At 43.1% G+C, this 16,107-nt stretch overlaps 2 protein-coding genes across 3 annotated transcripts; both read right to left on the reverse strand.

Annotated features, from left to right (window-relative positions):
• Window positions 1-58: 58 nt before the first annotated feature.
• Window positions 59-8,535, reverse strand: mlst8 (MTOR associated protein, LST8 homolog (S. cerevisiae)). Of its 2 annotated transcripts, XM_055057856.1 has the most exons (9): window positions 8,437-8,535; window positions 8,110-8,262; window positions 4,973-5,024; window positions 4,526-4,688; window positions 4,382-4,457; window positions 3,666-3,818; window positions 2,553-2,677; window positions 2,306-2,469; window positions 59-784 (listed from the first exon to the last, which is right to left on the reverse strand). In XM_055057856.1, the coding sequence occupies exons 2-9, from the start codon at window positions 8,236-8,238 to the stop codon at window positions 666-668; spliced, it is 981 nt and encodes a 326-aa protein (XP_054913831.1). In that variant the 5' UTR covers window positions 8,239-8,262; window positions 8,437-8,535; the 3' UTR covers window positions 59-665. The 2 variants fall into 2 exon arrangements, with proteins under 2 accessions (XP_054913831.1, XP_054913830.1); XM_055057855.1 differs by having other exon boundaries at window positions 8,110-8,477.
• Window positions 8,536-10,533: 1,998 nt separating this feature from the next.
• meiob (meiosis specific with OB-fold) lies at window positions 10,534-15,062 on the reverse strand. The gene is made up of 14 exons (XM_055057851.1): window positions 14,983-15,062; window positions 14,663-14,729; window positions 14,137-14,194; window positions 13,861-13,992; window positions 13,264-13,336; window positions 12,962-13,157; window positions 12,210-12,310; window positions 12,088-12,140; window positions 11,920-12,015; window positions 11,735-11,827; window positions 11,218-11,362; window positions 10,952-11,138; window positions 10,793-10,879; window positions 10,534-10,722 (listed from the first exon to the last, which is right to left on the reverse strand). The coding sequence occupies exons 2-14, from the start codon at window positions 14,717-14,719 to the stop codon at window positions 10,609-10,611; spliced, it is 1,392 nt and encodes a 463-aa protein (XP_054913826.1). The 5' UTR covers window positions 14,720-14,729; window positions 14,983-15,062; the 3' UTR covers window positions 10,534-10,608.
• Between the last annotated feature and the right edge of the window lie 1,045 nt (window positions 15,063-16,107).

Consider the following 16,107-nt stretch of genomic DNA (forward strand, 5'->3'; position numbering starts at 1 on the left):
TCTGTTGATGCCGGAGGTTCGTTGTATCTCACTGAAGAGACTAAAACTGAAAGTTAAATAATTTGAACTTGGTTTATTCCCAGTTGACCCACCAGGCACAGAGAAACACACCTGAACATAGAGAGCATCACAGACGCATCACAGCCACAAGCTTTTAGAAATTTTACTGGGATTTTATGCAACCAATGAACTCATCATTTTGAAGTGAAACAAAAATCTGAAAAGTGTGGCGTGCATTTCTGTTCAAACTTTTTACAGCAGATGGAAAAATTTGATTCTTTAAATGAGACGTACAGAAAAAACCTGGGTAATTCTACAAACTTTTGTTTATTTTGGGGTTAATATGAAAGCGATTACTTTTTTATTTTTCTGCATCCTCTTCACAATAATTCTGAGTATTTTTTCATCTAAAGTCCCAGTCAGGAGCTCTGAGGTTTGCTGCAGCGTGACACAATGTGAGCCCTTCTGGAGCTCAGCTGAATGTCCAGTTGTGGTGAATAAACACAGAATCATGTTGCAATGTGAGGTTTACCTTCTGCTTCTCCTCCTCCTGCCTGATAAAGTCTGTCCCGTAAAGCCTGAGGCGGCCATGATGCTGCAGGGAAACCTTTAGCTCTCCTCCACTGTGAAGATAGGTGGCGTCTTCGCCGTCCTCCTCGTCTTCCTCAGCCGAGCACGCTGTCGTTGAAGGCCAGGCAGACGACGGCCTTCTGGTGGCCGCTGTACTCCCGCTTGATCTCCCCCGTCTCCACGCACCACAGCCGGGCCAGGTTGTCTGAAGACGCTGTGGAAGAAAAAACTCATCAAGGACTAAAGAAATCTACTTAAAGTGAAGGCCAGAAGTTTACATACACTAGCCAACATCATTTCGAGCCTTTAAAGGCAGAGCACTGCCCAGGGTTAGAATACTTCAGTTTACTTGTGACTTTTGTCTGATTCAATTCGTTTAATAAGCGTGTTTAGTTATTATTGGTTTAATATTGTTTAGTTTTAATCAATTATAGTTTTAGATTTCCAGTGACAGACTGGCCACCTGTCCAGGTGACCCCGCCTCTCGCCCAGAACGTTGCTGGAGAGGCAGCAGCTGCCGCCCCCACTGGGGTGAAGGGGTCACAAAATGGATGGGTGGTTTTAGATTTCATACTTTGGCTCATTTCTCGGTTCAAAACGGTCAAAGAATTGTGATCATGTTCACATGGATTAAGTAATAAATATTCATCAGAAAATACTATTTTCAAAAAATAGATTTAATAATTACTGAACAACCAGATGACTGGAGTTTCCTGTTCACTGGCAGGAACAAACCCGCAGCATAGTGCTGCCACTGCTGCAGCATAGTGCTGCCACTGCTGCAGCATAGTGCTGTCACTGCTGCAGCATAGTGCTGCCACTGCTGCAGCATAGTGCTGTCACTGCTGCAGCATAGTGCTGTCACTGCTGCAGCATAGTGCTGCCACTGCTGCAGCATAGTGCTGCCACTGCTGCAGCATAGTGCTGCCACTGCTGCAGCATAGTGCTGTCACTGCTGCAGCATAGTGCTGTCACTGCTGCAGCATAGTGCTGTTACTGCTGCAGCATAGTGCTGTCACTGCTGCAGCATTACGCTGCCACTGCTGCAGCATTATGTTGCCACTGCTGCAGCATTATGCTGCCACCACTGCTGCAGCATTACGCTGCCACTGCTGCAGCATTACGCTGCCACTGCTGCAGCATTATGTTGCCACTGCTGCAGCATTACGCTGCCACTGCTGCAGCATTACGCTGCCACTGCTGCAGCATTACGCTGCCACTGCTGCAGCATTATGTTGCCACTGCTGCAGCATTACGCTGCCACTGCTGCAGCATTATGTTGCCACTGCTGCAGCATTATGTTGCCACTGCTGCAGCATTATGCTGCCACCACTGCTGCAGCATTACGCTGCCACTGCTGCAGCATTACGCTGCCACTGCTGCAGCATTACGCTGCCACTGCTGCAGCATTACGCTGCCACTGCTGCAGCATTATGTTGCCACTGCTGCAGCATTACGCTGCCACTGCTGCAGCATTACGCTGCCACTGCTGCAGCATTATGTTGCCACTGCTGCAGCATTATGTTGCCACTGCTGCAGCATTATGTTGCGGGTTTATTGAGCTGTCAGGTTAAAGAGGATGAAATAATAATTAAACCTGAGTCTGAAACAACAGACACTGGACAAGCACACATATTACTGGTGTATGTAAAGATCTGAGCCTGATAAAAAGAACTGTTCAAATGAATCATGAACAGGTCAGAGATTTCCTGTTCTCTAGGGCTCGTATACAGACCAGTTACGATGTACTGGGAGTCCCCAGAGAAAGCGCAGTCCCACATCCAGCCTCTAGAGGTCTCTCCAGGGTTGTTGCTCTTGATGCTGAGCTCCGTCATGAGGGAGAAATTCGACGTCCTCCAGATTTTACAGGTCTGGTCTGCTGAGCAAGTGGCCAGCAGGCTGGAGGGGACAAACAACTTATTGACTGAGAAAAACAGACAAACTGCATCTGGAGGAGAGCATGCAGGTCAAAGGTCGCTCACGTGGAGTCTGGGCTGAACTTGCAGCGCAGGGAGTAGCGTTTGTGTGCCGGGATCTTGGTCTTGGGAATCAGCTGGGTGACTTCGTCTCCCATTCCTCCTGCCAGGTTCCACACGTAGCAGTTTCCCTGCAGAGGAACCGGGGTGGGTTAACCCACAGGGGCGTCTCCAGGGCCGCAGCCTCAGGGGGGCCGCAGCCCCAAAGGGGCGTCTCCCAGGACACCACGTGGTCTTTTTGAGTTTTCTTGTTATAAAAAACATCCAAGGCATTCAGTTTAAATAAATAATCACATAAAGTATCATTTTTAAAGCGGCAATCTTGTCTAAAATCAACTCTTTTGATCTGCATCATGTTTTCCCTGCAGTGTTGCTTTGATTCTTTCATGCTTGAGAAATCATTTAGTATGATTTCTCATACAGCTGAATGGCTGTTCAATGCCTTTCAGCATTGAACAGCTGAATGGCAGCAATTCAGCTGTTCAATGCCTGGGTGGACCAAGCCCCACCTCTGAGGCGCTCCTTCAGACTAGCCACCAGCAATTAGCAACCAGCTGAGCTTATTATAGCAGTTTTTGCTCAGAATAGTGCTGGTAAAAACATTAAAGGGTTAATAGAGGAGCCATGTTGGGATGACTTCCTGGAGGCGGAGCTTCACGAAGAGCAGGAGTTCTTAAAGAGACAGAGGCCCAATATATTAGCATTATAATGTGAACATGGGACTGCTGTTGTTTGTCTGTCAGTGTGTGTCTGTCCCTATTAAATACACTGAACTTAAATAAAATTTGTCAGAATTACTAACTGACTAACTGCTCAGAAGATGACACAGGCATGAAAGTTTGCACTGAAGTTTTTCTAAAGGAAACTAATATTTTTATCTGCAGAGAATTATTATTATCGTAGCAATGTTTGCTAGAAAATTATTTTCATGATCTGTTTACAGTTATAATTTGTAGTGGAAGAGTTTTCTATTTTAAAATGGAAAGCATCTTTCTGTTTTGTTGCAGTTTGAGCCATTCTGTCCTTGCCCGCTACACTAGCTGTTGGGGCCTAAGCCCCCCTCGTCCTTAAAAACCATTGACGGCCCTGCTGGGTCGCGTCCAGTGGAGCCTGACTGACCGAGCTGTTGACTGCAGCCATGTAGCTGGCGTCTGGGTCGATGTGGACCGAGTTGACGGAAACCTCGGGTTCTGGAATTAGCTGCTCATTGTGATCCGTTTTCAGGTCCCAAACGTGAATGACGCCGCTCTGGTCTCCCACTATCAGCTCAGCCTGGAAAACACAGACCATGAAGCAAACGCTGCGTGACTCCAACACGAACTGCAGCGTCAGCTTATCTGGAGGCAAACCGTTTCCCAATCTGGGGTGTGAGACGAGGGCAGGGGGCCACAAACTGTACGAAGCAAGAGCAGAACCACTTCAACATGTTTTACTCAAGTAAAAGTAAAAAGTATTTGGCAAAACATCCACTCAGGTACTGAGTAACTGATAAAATGATCAATCATTTAATATTTAAAAATTACATCATCAGACGGACCAAAACATAAAGTTATGTGGAAATTTAAATATTTCCAAATGAAAATAATTGATATAAATACCAGAACTGTAAATTAAAATCAGGCTAAAGAAACATTTTTCCAAATAATAAAAACTGCAGGTCTGTGTCTGGTGACGTTTTGGTTAAAATAAGTTAATACACTTTATTCAAGTAAGAGTAGCAATACTTCATAATAAAATTATTCAAGTAAAATCATTTTACAGCATAGTAAAAGTATATTTTTTCCCAAAAACTTCCTCAGGTAAACGTAACTAGTTACTCTGGAGCCAGCACTCACCTGGTTGGGATGTAGACACACACAGTTAATGGGAGCGTTGACCTGGAAAATCCTCTGGCACTGCAGGTTCCTGGACCTGAACAAGGACAGCAGCAGCTCAGCCTGCTGCACGGCGAGCTAACGGCGAGCTAACGCCGGAGGTACCTGAGGTCCCAGATGCGAGCCATGCAGTCCTCTCCTCCTGTGTACATCCAGCGCCCGTCCTCATGGAAACCCACAGACGTGATGTTCTTGCTGACACCGTCGTAGTTGATGACCGGGTTCGGATTATTGGAGTTCAGATCATACATGCGGATGTGCTGATAGCCTGGAAATCACAGATTCAGACACAACAAGCAGAAGCGGATATAAATAGCTTCCTTATGCAGTTGAAGCAAACAAGAATGAGAAACAATTCTAGTCTGCAGACGCTCAAAACTGATAGAACCATAGACTGCAGCGAGATGTGGTCCAAATGAACACATAGAAACACCCACCACACTTTTCAGATTTTTAGTCATAAAGATTTTGAAAAATCGTTATTCTTCCACATGCTTTATTGAAACAGGTGACATAGAACATGTAAAACAGTTGATGAAGTGTTGAACTGACCTGCAGCAGCTATCATGCTGCGGTCAGGTGTGACCTCCAGAGAATTCACCTGCTGCAGGGAGGAGTTAAGGAAGTCACCTGTTACCGGGCAGATTATTAAACCACTGAAAATGTTAAATTGTCTTAATGTCTCTTTAAGTAATGAGGGAAAGCCCAGATGATGATCTCATGGACGGGTTCTGATCCAAAACCCCTGAACCAAAACCAAAGTCCTTGTGGGGGTGGCAGCATCATGCTGCGGGACTGTTTTGCTGCAGGAGGAACCGATGAAAAAAGATGCAAGACATGGATAGACGTCAGCCAGGAGTTCAAGTCCAAATAGGTCCAAATGGGCCCAGATGTCCCTCCACATCCAGTCAGACTACAATCCTGACCCGATTCTGCTGGTTCTGTCAGGAATGGACCAGAACTCCTGAAAACTATGGAGAGAAGCTTCTGGAAGGAAACCAGAACCTTAAGTCATTCAGCTCAGAGGCAACATTACCAAATCATAAGTAATGAACTTTATTTCCATTGGACCTTTTGCAGGCCAGAAACCACAATAAAACCACAGAAGACGTAGTTACTTCTGTTTTTACGGTAACTTTTGCAATAAAGTTAGAACTTTATTCTCCTTTCAAGTTTATTGTAAAGTTACAACTTTGTTTTTGTTATTTGAAAACTTTAGTCAAATAAGTTATTTCTTAAAATAATGGCTTGAAGCCCTGATATTGTAAATGTCTCCCTAATATTAAAGCCCTTCAACATTCACCAGCCAAAACATTCGAGAGAAAATCAATGTTTGTGACACGCTACTGTCAGTGAACTGTAATAAATGAAGTCAGAATATTGTCTGCTGGGACAAATAGGTCTGTAATAGAGAAACTAGAACAGAAAGGTCTAATAGAGAGGTCTGCAACAGAGAAGTCTGTAACAGATAGGTCTGTAACAAAGAGGTCTGTAATAGAGAAACTGGAACAGAGAGGTCTGTAATAGAGAAGTCTGGAACAGAGAGGTCTGTAATAGAGAAGTCTGGAACAGAGAGGTCTGTAATAGAGAGGTCTGTAATAGAGAAGTATGTAACAGAGAGGTCTGGAATAGAGAGGTCTGTAATAGAGAAGTATGTAACAGAGAGGTCTGTAACAGAGAGGTCTGTAATAGAGAAGTCTGTAACAGAGAGGTCTGTAACAGAGAGGTCTGTAATAGAGAAGTCTGTAACAGAGAGGTCTGGAATAGAGAGGTCTGTAATAGAGAAGTATGTAACAGATAGGTCTGTAATAGAGAAGTCTGTAACAAAGAGGTCTGTAATAGAGAAACTGGAACAGAGAGGTCTGGAATAGAGAAGTCTGTAACAGAGAGGTCTGTAATAGAGAAGTATGTAACAGAGAAGTCTGGAATAGAGAGGTCTGGAATAGAGAAGTATGTAACAGAGAAGTCTGGAATAGAGAGGTCTGGAATAGAGAGGTCTGTAATAGAGAAGTATGTAACAGAGAGGTCTGTAACAGAGAGGTCTGTAATAGAGAAGTATGTAACAGAGAAGTCTGGAATAGAGAGGTCTGGAATAGAGAGGTCTGTAATAGAGAAGTATGTAACAGAGAAGTCTGTAACAGAGAGGTCTGTAATAGAGAAGTATGTAACAGAGAAGTCTGGAATAGAGAGGTCTGGAATAGAGAGGTCTGGAATAGAGAAGTGTGTAACAGAGAGGTCTGGAATAGAGAGGTCTGTAATAGAGAAGTGTGTAACAGAGAGGTCTGTAATAGAGAAGTCTGTAATAGAGAAGTCTGTAACAGAGAGGTCTGTAATAGAGAAGTGTGTAACAGAGAGGTCTGGAATAGAGAGGTCTGTAATAGAGAAGTGTGTAACAGAGAGGTCTGGAATAGAGAGGTCTGTAATAGAGAAGTGTGTAACAGAGAGGTTTGTAACAGAGAGGTCTGTAATAGAGAAGTGTGTAATAGAGAAGTGTGTAACAGAGAGGTCTGTAATAGAGAAGTCTGTAATAGAGAAGTCTGTAACAGAGAGGTCTGGAATAGAGAGGTTGGAACAGAGAGGTCTGTAATAGAGATGTAACAGAGAGGTCTGGAATAGAGAGGTCTGTAATAGAGAAGTATGTAACAGAGAGGTATGTAATAGAGAAGTATGTAACAGAGAGGTCTGTAATAGAGAAGTATGTAACAGAGAGGTCTGTAATAGAGAAGTATGTAACAGAGAGGTCTGTAATAGAGAAGTATGTAACAGAGAGGTCTGGAATAGAGAGGTCTGTAATAGAGAAGTGTGTAACAGAGAGGTTGGAACAGAGAGGTCTGTAATAGAGATGTAACAGAGAGGTCTGTAATAGAGAAGTATGTAACAGAGAGGTCTGTAATAGAGAAGTATGTAACAGAGAGGTCTGTAATAGAGAAGTATGTAACAGAGAGGTCTGTAATAGAGAAGTATGTAACAGAGAGGTCTGTAATAGAGAAGTGTGTAACAGAGAGGTCTGTAATAGAGAAGTATGTAACAGAGAGGTCTGTAATAGAGATGTAACAGAGAGGTCTGTAATAGAGAAGTATGTAACAGAGAGGTCTGTAATAGAGAAGTATGTAACAGAGAGGTCTGGAATAGAGAGGTCTGTAATAGAGAAGTGTGTAACAGAGAGGTTGGAACAGAGAGGTCTGTAATAGAGAAGTATGTAACAGAGAGGTCTGTAATAGAGAAGTATGTAACAGAGAGGTCTGTAATAGAGAAGTATGTAACAGAGAGGTCTGGAATAGAGAGGTCTGTAATAGAGAAGTGTGTAACAGAGAGGTTGGAACAGAGAGGTCTGTAATAGAGATGTAACAGAGAGGTCTGTAATAGAGAAGTATGTAACAGAGAGGTCTGTAATAGAGAAGTATGTAACAGAGAGGTCTGTAATAGAGAAGTATGTAACAGAGAGGTCTGTAATAGAGAAGTATGTAACAGAGAGGTCTGTAATAGAGAAGTGTGTAACAGAGAGGTCTGTAATAGAGATGTATGTAACAGAGAGGTCTGTAATAGAGATGTAACAGAGAGGTCTGTAATAGAGAAATCTGTAATAAAGAGGTCTGTAATAGAGAAACTGGAACAGAGAGGTCTGTAAACCATAACGCCGCTGTGGTTCGGCCAGGCCGGGCGCGAAGGCTGTCAGCAGGTCAGGATACGGAGTCCTGGTGCTGGACCGTCCGGGTGCAGATCCCGCTGTGGGCCTGCCAGAACCGGACCGTGTGGTCGTACCCGGCCGTAGCCAGGATCACCGGGTCGCTGCCCACCGTCCCTTGGTTCACATTCATGCTTCTGCAGCTGGAAGGTGAACTCTGCAAAAGCTCAGACAGGAAACATTCCCGTCACCGGCGTCAGAAAAACACTATGACGTCACCACGTTTGATCCTAGCCAGCTTAGCTTCTAGAAAATAAGTAAAATAAATAACTGTAGCTCTGCTGGAACTAAAACAGTTTCTGATCAATAAAGTGTATTTTGTTTACATTACCTTCTGTTCTCGCTCCTGGGCTGGCACGGCTCCGTTAAATGTCCGTCAGAAACCTGAAACTGGGCCTGAAAAGTTCCGCCTGGATAAAACGAAGGGACACGACTGCCACCTGCTGGTGCATTACATGATAGAATGTGACGTCACAGACGGAGGGGTATGAGCGCCATCTTCACCGTCACAAACATTACCGGGCAAAACTACTGAATGGAAATTTGTGAAAACAAACACGGTGACTTAAATTCACTTTATGGTCCATGTTCACATTATTTACTGACTGTATCTAAGAATAACAAATATATAACTGAAGATATAACATAATACAATATGTAATATACAATAAAATACAAAGACTTAAATCTTACTGTTTTCGGTCATGAAAACATTCTGTCAACTCCTTTGCCTGTAGGGATTTTTATTGTCCAGCAGGAGTCAGTATTCAGTGACACAGTATCAATACAGTATCAATTCAGTATCAATACAGTTTGCTTTGGGTTAAAACGCTTCATGACGCCTCATTTACCCATCACTAACTGTTTGGTTGGGAAATGGACCCTAATTGAACCTCCAGCGCTGAGGAGGGAGAACAGCTGGCCGGAATCAGCGTCCATAAATCGGATCAACCTCGAGCTAAACGGCCCTGACTCTCCGGAGCGCGGATATCCAACATCCAACTTGAAAACGTCACTGCGGTACGTAGCAATGAATACACCTGAATACAGTTTGTTTGGGTCTGTGGTCGGGATGCACAGTGGCGCAGTAAGAAGTGTCCTGGGTTTGACTCCCGGCCCGGGGTCTTTCTGCACGGAGTTTGCTCCGGGTTCTCCGGCTTCCTCCCACAGTCCAAAAACATGACTGTCAGGTTAACTGGTCTTTAGGTGTGTGTGTGTGTGTGTGTGTGTTTGTGCATGGTTGTTTGTCTTTGTGTTGCCTTGCGACAGACTGGCGACCTGTCCAGGTGACCCCGCCTCACGCCCGGAACGCAGCTGGAGAGGCGTCTGGAGGCGCCTCCCGTTAGAGGCTGCATGACTGTAAAGGGATGTTACAATGTTTTTACTCACCAGTTTACAATGGAGATGAACTTACTCAATTTACTTCAAGAATAGTTAGCACGACCAGTTAACCAGGTTAACTGGTCGTTAGCACGCCGTTAGGGGTGCTAACGCAGACCCCGTTAGCACCTCCAGACCCCGTCAGGAGTCTGGAGGTGCTGGATGGATGTGTCTGTGGCCTTTAAAGATGGCGCCGAGCGACTGAGCGAGACGTAAACGTCACACGCAGCGACGTCATTTCCAAAGTTATATACCTGAACAGCTTTTAACAACTTTTTCCTGAATGGAAGATATTTTTCTTCACTTTCAACATTTTTACTATGGAGGACAAATACTGACAACATTTTACATTAAAATATAGAGATAAATAAAAGACCTGCTAAAGTATTGAGTGCGTCCAAAAACTGAAAAATAAAAACTTTTATGTAGTTCATATTATTTAAATCCTTTAATGTTCCATTTTATTTCTATGCTTATTGCTCAGTGAGTTTTTTTTTCTTGTTTCATTATTTATTATGTTCTGTATTAATTTCTATTCCTTGTCCCATTTTTATTTGATCATCTTTTTCTATAATTTCTGTATTTATTATTTTTAAATTTACTCACTTTATCATACAACAGTTTATTATACTTTCTGAAGAGGAATAAAAAGTTATTAAATTACTGATGTGGATGATAAAATATTAATTTGACACGCTATAATTAAACAAGTAGGCAAAGTTGTCATTTTGTTGATGTAATATTTCACAAATTACTTCGTCAAGCAATTTATTAACTTTAGTATTTATTATCAATTTTGGCAGGATTTGACCTCCATATTTTATAAGTAAAATTTTAAATAAATACAGGTCTGCAAACATAAATATTCTTGTATTTTTCTTTATTTTGACATGGAAATACTTTTTCAAACTGCAGTCGAATATTGAGTTCAATATTGGACACTTAATAAATACAATAAATATTGAAACATTTCACAAAATAGCTATGGATGCTTTTAAATAAATCATTTATTTAAGGAATATTTAATAATCTAACAAGCTGTCCATGCTAACAGAATAAATAGATTTAGATGAATAAGTTAAATAAATATTATCTGTGATTTTTCTAATTAGTTGCAGCTGCATCACTGCTCCTGCAGCAGGGCAGACATGCACTGCTTCACCTCTCCGGGGTCAGCCAGCGAACAGCCCAGGACCGAACCCCTCACCCCGCTCTTCATCCTGGCAGAGGGGAAGATCTGCAACACATCACCTGCCGTTAAACACCTGACCGGTCTCCATAGCAACACCAAGCCATGCCAGCGCTACCTTCATGTAGATTTTGCACCGTTCCAGCAGAAACCTCCACTTCAGCGCCGTCCGCTGACCGTCGCTCAAACCGACAAACTCTTCTGTCTGTAACACAGGAAGGGATGGTTGGTCTACTGGCGAACTTTGACCCCAGAAGCGTCAGTGAGGTGAACGCACCGTGCAGCCGAGGGTCTGCTGTGCCACAGCGCCGCGCAAGCCGCAGGCCTGCAGGGTGCCGGTGTGGTCAGTGACGTCCACCAGCAGGTCGAAAGCGGTGCAGGCCGCCAGCGGCCGCTCCCCGCCCGGACACAGCGGGTTGCTGCAGCGCTGCAGCTGCTGCTGCACCAGGAAGCGGCACCTGGCACTAAGAGGCAGAGCGGGTCAGCACAGTCGCCAGCAGAGTGGTGCATTCAGGGGCCGTCTGGGACAGCAAGTTGGAGTACCAGCGCGTCCTGACCACTTTGGACACGGATGAGTCCAGGTCCAGCTTGGAGACGAAGCCGTAGGTGAGGCAGAAAAACGGCTCGGCGTTTTCCCTGGCCTTCTCCTTCAGCTGCTTCACCGTGAACATGGCCGTGATGGACGACACTGCAACAAGACGCCGCAGTTACTTCAACATTGCACAAAATAGCTATGAATGCGATAAGACAGTGCAACAAAACATAACAGGGTGGACCAGGGAAGGCTCTTTGTTGTCGCCTCTGTTCGCGGATGTAGTTAATCTGTGCGTCAGATTAACAGGCGTACCACAAACACGTGGAGGGAAAGGTTCCAGTTTTGGACTTTTATATGTAAAATAAATCTGATAAATTGTGTCAATGAGCAGCGTCAGACTGGGACTGCCTTCACCTGTATGATTCCATTCTAATGAATAAAACTGCAAATGATGACTCATGAGGTTCCAGATGATGACAAATTCATATCAATTAAATAAGGAATGTAATTGCTCCTGAAACCCACCAGGTGGATCCTCCACAGCCTCGTCTTGATCCAGAGCTCCAGACTCTGACAGTTCTTTCACATAGCTGAACAACAAGCTGGCTTCTCTCGTGTCTGAGGACCAAAAACCACAGTTAGACCCTTTAAAACCTGATATGACTGGGTCTGGTTCTGATCACTCAGACTGTGTGGTTGTGTTTTCTCACCAGGGTTGACGGTAATGATGGTTTTGGAGCTCACCGTCGCCACCATGCTGCCGCGGAAGCTGTCAAAGCTCATCTTTGCATCGGCAACAAAGAGAACTGGAAAATAAAACCAATTCAGCGAATGGAGAGGCAGAGAACCCAGCAGCTGAGCCGAGAAGCAGCTGTTACCGGTTTCTCTGGGTACCAGGTTCTGCAGAAGCTGAATGGCCTCCCGGTCCCAGCTGGAGACAAACAGAGATAAATGATCATAAATCCCTGATCAGGAGGAAACGTGGCGCTCCCAAACAAACCTAATGAGAGGAAACGATGAGACGGAGTCATCAAACAGCTTCAGCTCCAGCCTCTGGCCTCTGCGTCCGTCTGAGGTGACAAACTGCTTCGTTTCTCCAATCTGACCAGAGGAAACAGAACGCGTCAGATCACAGCTGCTTCCATCCTTACTGGTTTCACTGTCAGCTTTAATATCCTGCAGGTTTAACCAAAAATGCACTGCAACCTGTCTGAGTGTACACATTAAAAAATACAAAAAAACAATTTGATCATCTGTAGCTAACAATCAACATAAGAAAATCTGAAATTACAGATCTGAGGTTGTAGTTCTTTTTAGAGTGTCTACACTCCAATTAATGATTAATTGATAACTAAATTAGTTGGGGATTATTTCAATAGGCCGTGTGATCTGTGATCTGTCCAGGTGACCCTGCCTCTTGGCGGTTGACCTCTGGCGAGCAGCACCAGCATCCCTCCCGACCCACCGGGGAAAAGCGTGGAAGACAATGGATTGATTATTTCAATAATTGATTTATCTGATTAATTGTTTCAGCTCATAAAATCTTGATTATAAAAAGATAAATACTCTGTTGTATTTAACATTTACTGTTGTAAGATGTCAGTGATGATTTTACCGATTATCGAGAAAAAGTTTCCCTCTGCATCCACCACCTGTCCTGCAATGCAGCTGAGGGCCACAGACGGCCCCCGAGCCGCAGCTTGGACACCCTGGTTTGGCAAACAGCTGAATCCGGAAGGCGGTGCCCCGTACCAGTTTGACGGCTGCCAGGATGTTGATGACGGTGCCGTCCAGCTGCTGGCCGTTGGCCACGATGTCGGCCAGAGAGTAGAAGTCTCTGCTGTCCTTCACTGGCAGGTGGAGCAGCGGCAGCAGCTGATCCACGCTGGCGCTGTCGACACATACACTCACCTGGGAGTGGGTCTCCGTCAGCAGCAACCTGTAGTGGCTGCAGCAGCACAAACCCTGCTTACATCATGTGTTATGACATATCACAGGAGTTTAAGGTCACCAAATGTCTCTGAGTCAGATTTACCACAACTTGACCCGCTTACCTCGGCGTTGCCGGGCAGAACTTGTCTCCTTTCTCCAGGTCTTTGGTGGAAACTAAAGGATTTTCAATGATCACTAAGAAACAAGCAAATAACAAAACTGTTAGAAAAGACATTCAAATAATTTACTATTGCATTAACGTTTATTTTTAGGGGTTGGTTTAAATCACAGTTCCTACAGATTTTATGTTCAAATTTGACACTTTTCCAGACATAAATGTTTGTAAAGTTCTTAATGTGTTGTTTAATTCATCATATAAACTATTACCAAGAATTCACCAAAGACAGTTATCAGTTTAAATAGTTACAAAAAAAAAAATTCCAGGAAGAAGAAAGAAAACATATAGAAGAACGGAAAGATGGAATGTAAAAAAGAAATAAAAACACTATATAAACACATTTTCTTTCATCATAACAATTTTAGACATAAAAATACAATTGAGTAGGTTTTTCATATTTTCCAAAAATAATAAAACAAAACCTTGTTTATAAAAACAGCCCATCATTACACTTTCAACAGAAATATTTGGTTTGTAATATTTCTACGTTACATGTATTTAACCGAGGATCCTGGCAAAGGAGCCAGCCGGTCGTCCTCACCGCAGTCTCCGATGCCGAAGCTGTCAGCCAGTCCGCTGACGAACGCCTCGCCGCCCCAGGCCGACACGTTGATGAAGAACTCTGCAGAGTCTCTTATGGTGAAGCCAAAGGTGAATCGTTCAATCTCAATATCTGTAACCAGAGGAGAAACAGATTTGATTTGTGCACTAGGTTTATAAATGATACAGGGATGACCAGCAGAGGGCGCTGGTGTTCAACACAGTCTGGTGAAAAGCAGGTCAGGCTCAGGAGTTAAAAAAAAAGACTTATACTGACTTTTTCTGTCGGGGAAACTTCTCACATCCGTTTTTCCAATGATGACCCCAAAGACTTTCTGGAAAACATTAGCATAGAGAAACAGAAAGTGGGAAAAATCTGTGGGAATTTAAACAATTAAGCCCAAATTACTCAATAAGTACGTCTGAAAGTACACAGCGTTCAGTAATAATACAAAGAGTAATAATATAAATAGTGATAATATAAACATTAATAATATAAACAGTGATAATCTAAACATTAATAATATAAACATTAATAATATAAACAGTGATAATATAAACATTAATAATATAAACAGTGATAATATAAACATTAATAATATAAACATTAATATAAACAGTGATAATCTAAACATTAATAATATAAACATTAATAATATAAACAGTGATAATATAAACATTAATAATATAAACATTAATAATATAAACAGTGATAATATAAGCATTAATAATATAAACAGTGATAATATAAACAGTAATAGTATAAACAGTATTTCTAGCTAATTATTAAGCTGTTAGCTAACCGGATGCGGGAGGTTTGGGTGAAGCTCGGAGAGGGAAATGTGGCTCTCAGAAGCCATTTGGTCGCTACTATATGGAAAAACATAATTGTACAGTCAGAATCGGATAAAGCGCACAATATATGTATAATACGCATTTATTTTTGTGTAAGATTTGAAAATAAAGCTGAATCTAACACGTTAGCTTTACCTAACGTAGCTAAAGCTAGCCTAGCAAACAAAAACATTCATCAATTATTTTCAGCTAACTTCAGTCAAAGACTCCTATGGATATTAAACAGTCATTTAAAATTATTCTGGTATTATAAATCGTTGTTTTTCACCTGCCGACGTCGTTTTTATCAGAAAGTTTAGTTTTACTTTTCGCGCCGTTGCGAACATTGGCGCACGCGACTGAACTCAGATGCTGCGTTCAATGTTGTCGGAAACAAGAGTGTCATTGTTGTTTGTTCTAAAGGGTGCGTTTAATTAATCTGATATTATGCATGTAAAAATTGACTAATTTTCTTGCAATACAAGCATTTCACAGAGGCGGGTTCACCTGGACGAGAGGAGGGGTCATCTGGGTGAGAGGCGGGATCACCTGGACGAGAGGCGGGGTCATCTGGTTGAGAGGCGGGGTCACCTGGACGAGAGGCGGGGCCATCTGGGCAGTGGCGGAGCCAGAGGGGTGGCCGGGGTGGCACTTGCCACCCCCAACAGACCCCTGGCCACCCCTAGTGCCACCCCACTGGAAATGGTCATTTTAAAATATAATACTTATGAGATCGGGAAAGATTTGCCAGGAAAACTGTAATTTCCGGCTGTCCCTGAAGGCAGCCCGATGCCCGACGCTGTTCATTGGTTAAACTGACATGTTGGTTCCTGCTTGATCCAAAACACATCAACGGCTTTAGAGTTACACCGTCAGGAGTTCTGCAGGTATTTCCAACATTTTACGCTCAGCAGTAACCGCTGTTACCTTCCTAATGAGAGGCGGCTCTTGTCATACATTTCTAAAAAGAAAACAAATGGTTGTGTACCGCTGCATAGTGCCTCGTTTATTATATTAGCCATGCTAGGGCTGATAGATCGTGTTTTAGACAGATTCTTTAACATATGTTTTAGTGACATGCTGCCCTCTAATGTTTTATATCTCCCAGCTCTTGCTTGAAATGTGTGGTAAGAATATGAGAAAAACCATTAAGTTTTATAATGACTGAAATGTAAGTAGGCTATGTCATATTAAAGCTTTGAATTATAACCTCACTAGTTATATTAATTAATTTTGAATGAAAGAAAACAAATATTTTTTCCTTTCGTTCCATGGAATGGTCCATTTGTATATGGACCCTCTGATAAAGCCTTGCTCACCCTTTGGCCCCCCTTGGAAAAAAGTTTAGCTCCGCCACTGCATCTGGGTGAGAGGCGGGGTCACCTGGACAGGTGCCAGTCTGTCCCAGCTTCCT

This window comes from Poeciliopsis prolifica, unplaced genomic scaffold (genome assembly GCF_027474105.1).
Source record: "Poeciliopsis prolifica strain line A6 unplaced genomic scaffold, Auburn_PproV2 SCAFFOLD049, whole genome shotgun sequence".
Classification (NCBI taxonomy): Eukaryota; Metazoa; Chordata; class Actinopteri; order Cyprinodontiformes; family Poeciliidae; genus Poeciliopsis; species Poeciliopsis prolifica.

Bases quoted from the DNA above. Each gene is read 5' to 3' on its own strand.
- mlst8 (XM_055057856.1), bottom strand. From the start codon at position 8,238: ATGAATGTGAACCAAGGGACGGTGGGCAGCGACCCGGTGATCCTGGCT. The intron at 4,458-4,525 runs GTACCTCCGGCG...GTCCTTGTTCAG, and splicing joins GCTCGCATCTGGGACCTCAG to GTCCAGGAACCTGCAGTGCC. The intron at 2,470-2,552 runs GTGAGCGACCTT...TGTCCCCTCCAG, and splicing joins AAGTTCAGCCCAGACTCCAC to CCTGCTGGCCACTTGCTCAG.
- meiob (XM_055057851.1), bottom strand. From the start codon at position 14,719: ATGGCTTCTGAGAGCCACATTTCCCTCTCCGAGCTTCACCCAAACCTC. The intron at 11,139-11,217 runs GTACTCCAACTT...TCTGCCTCTTAG, and splicing joins AAAGTGGTCAGGACGCGCTG to TGCCAGGTGCCGCTTCCTGG. The intron at 10,880-10,951 runs GTGCGTTCACCT...CCTGTGTTACAG, and splicing joins AGCAGACCCTCGGCTGCACG to ACAGAAGAGTTTGTCGGTTT.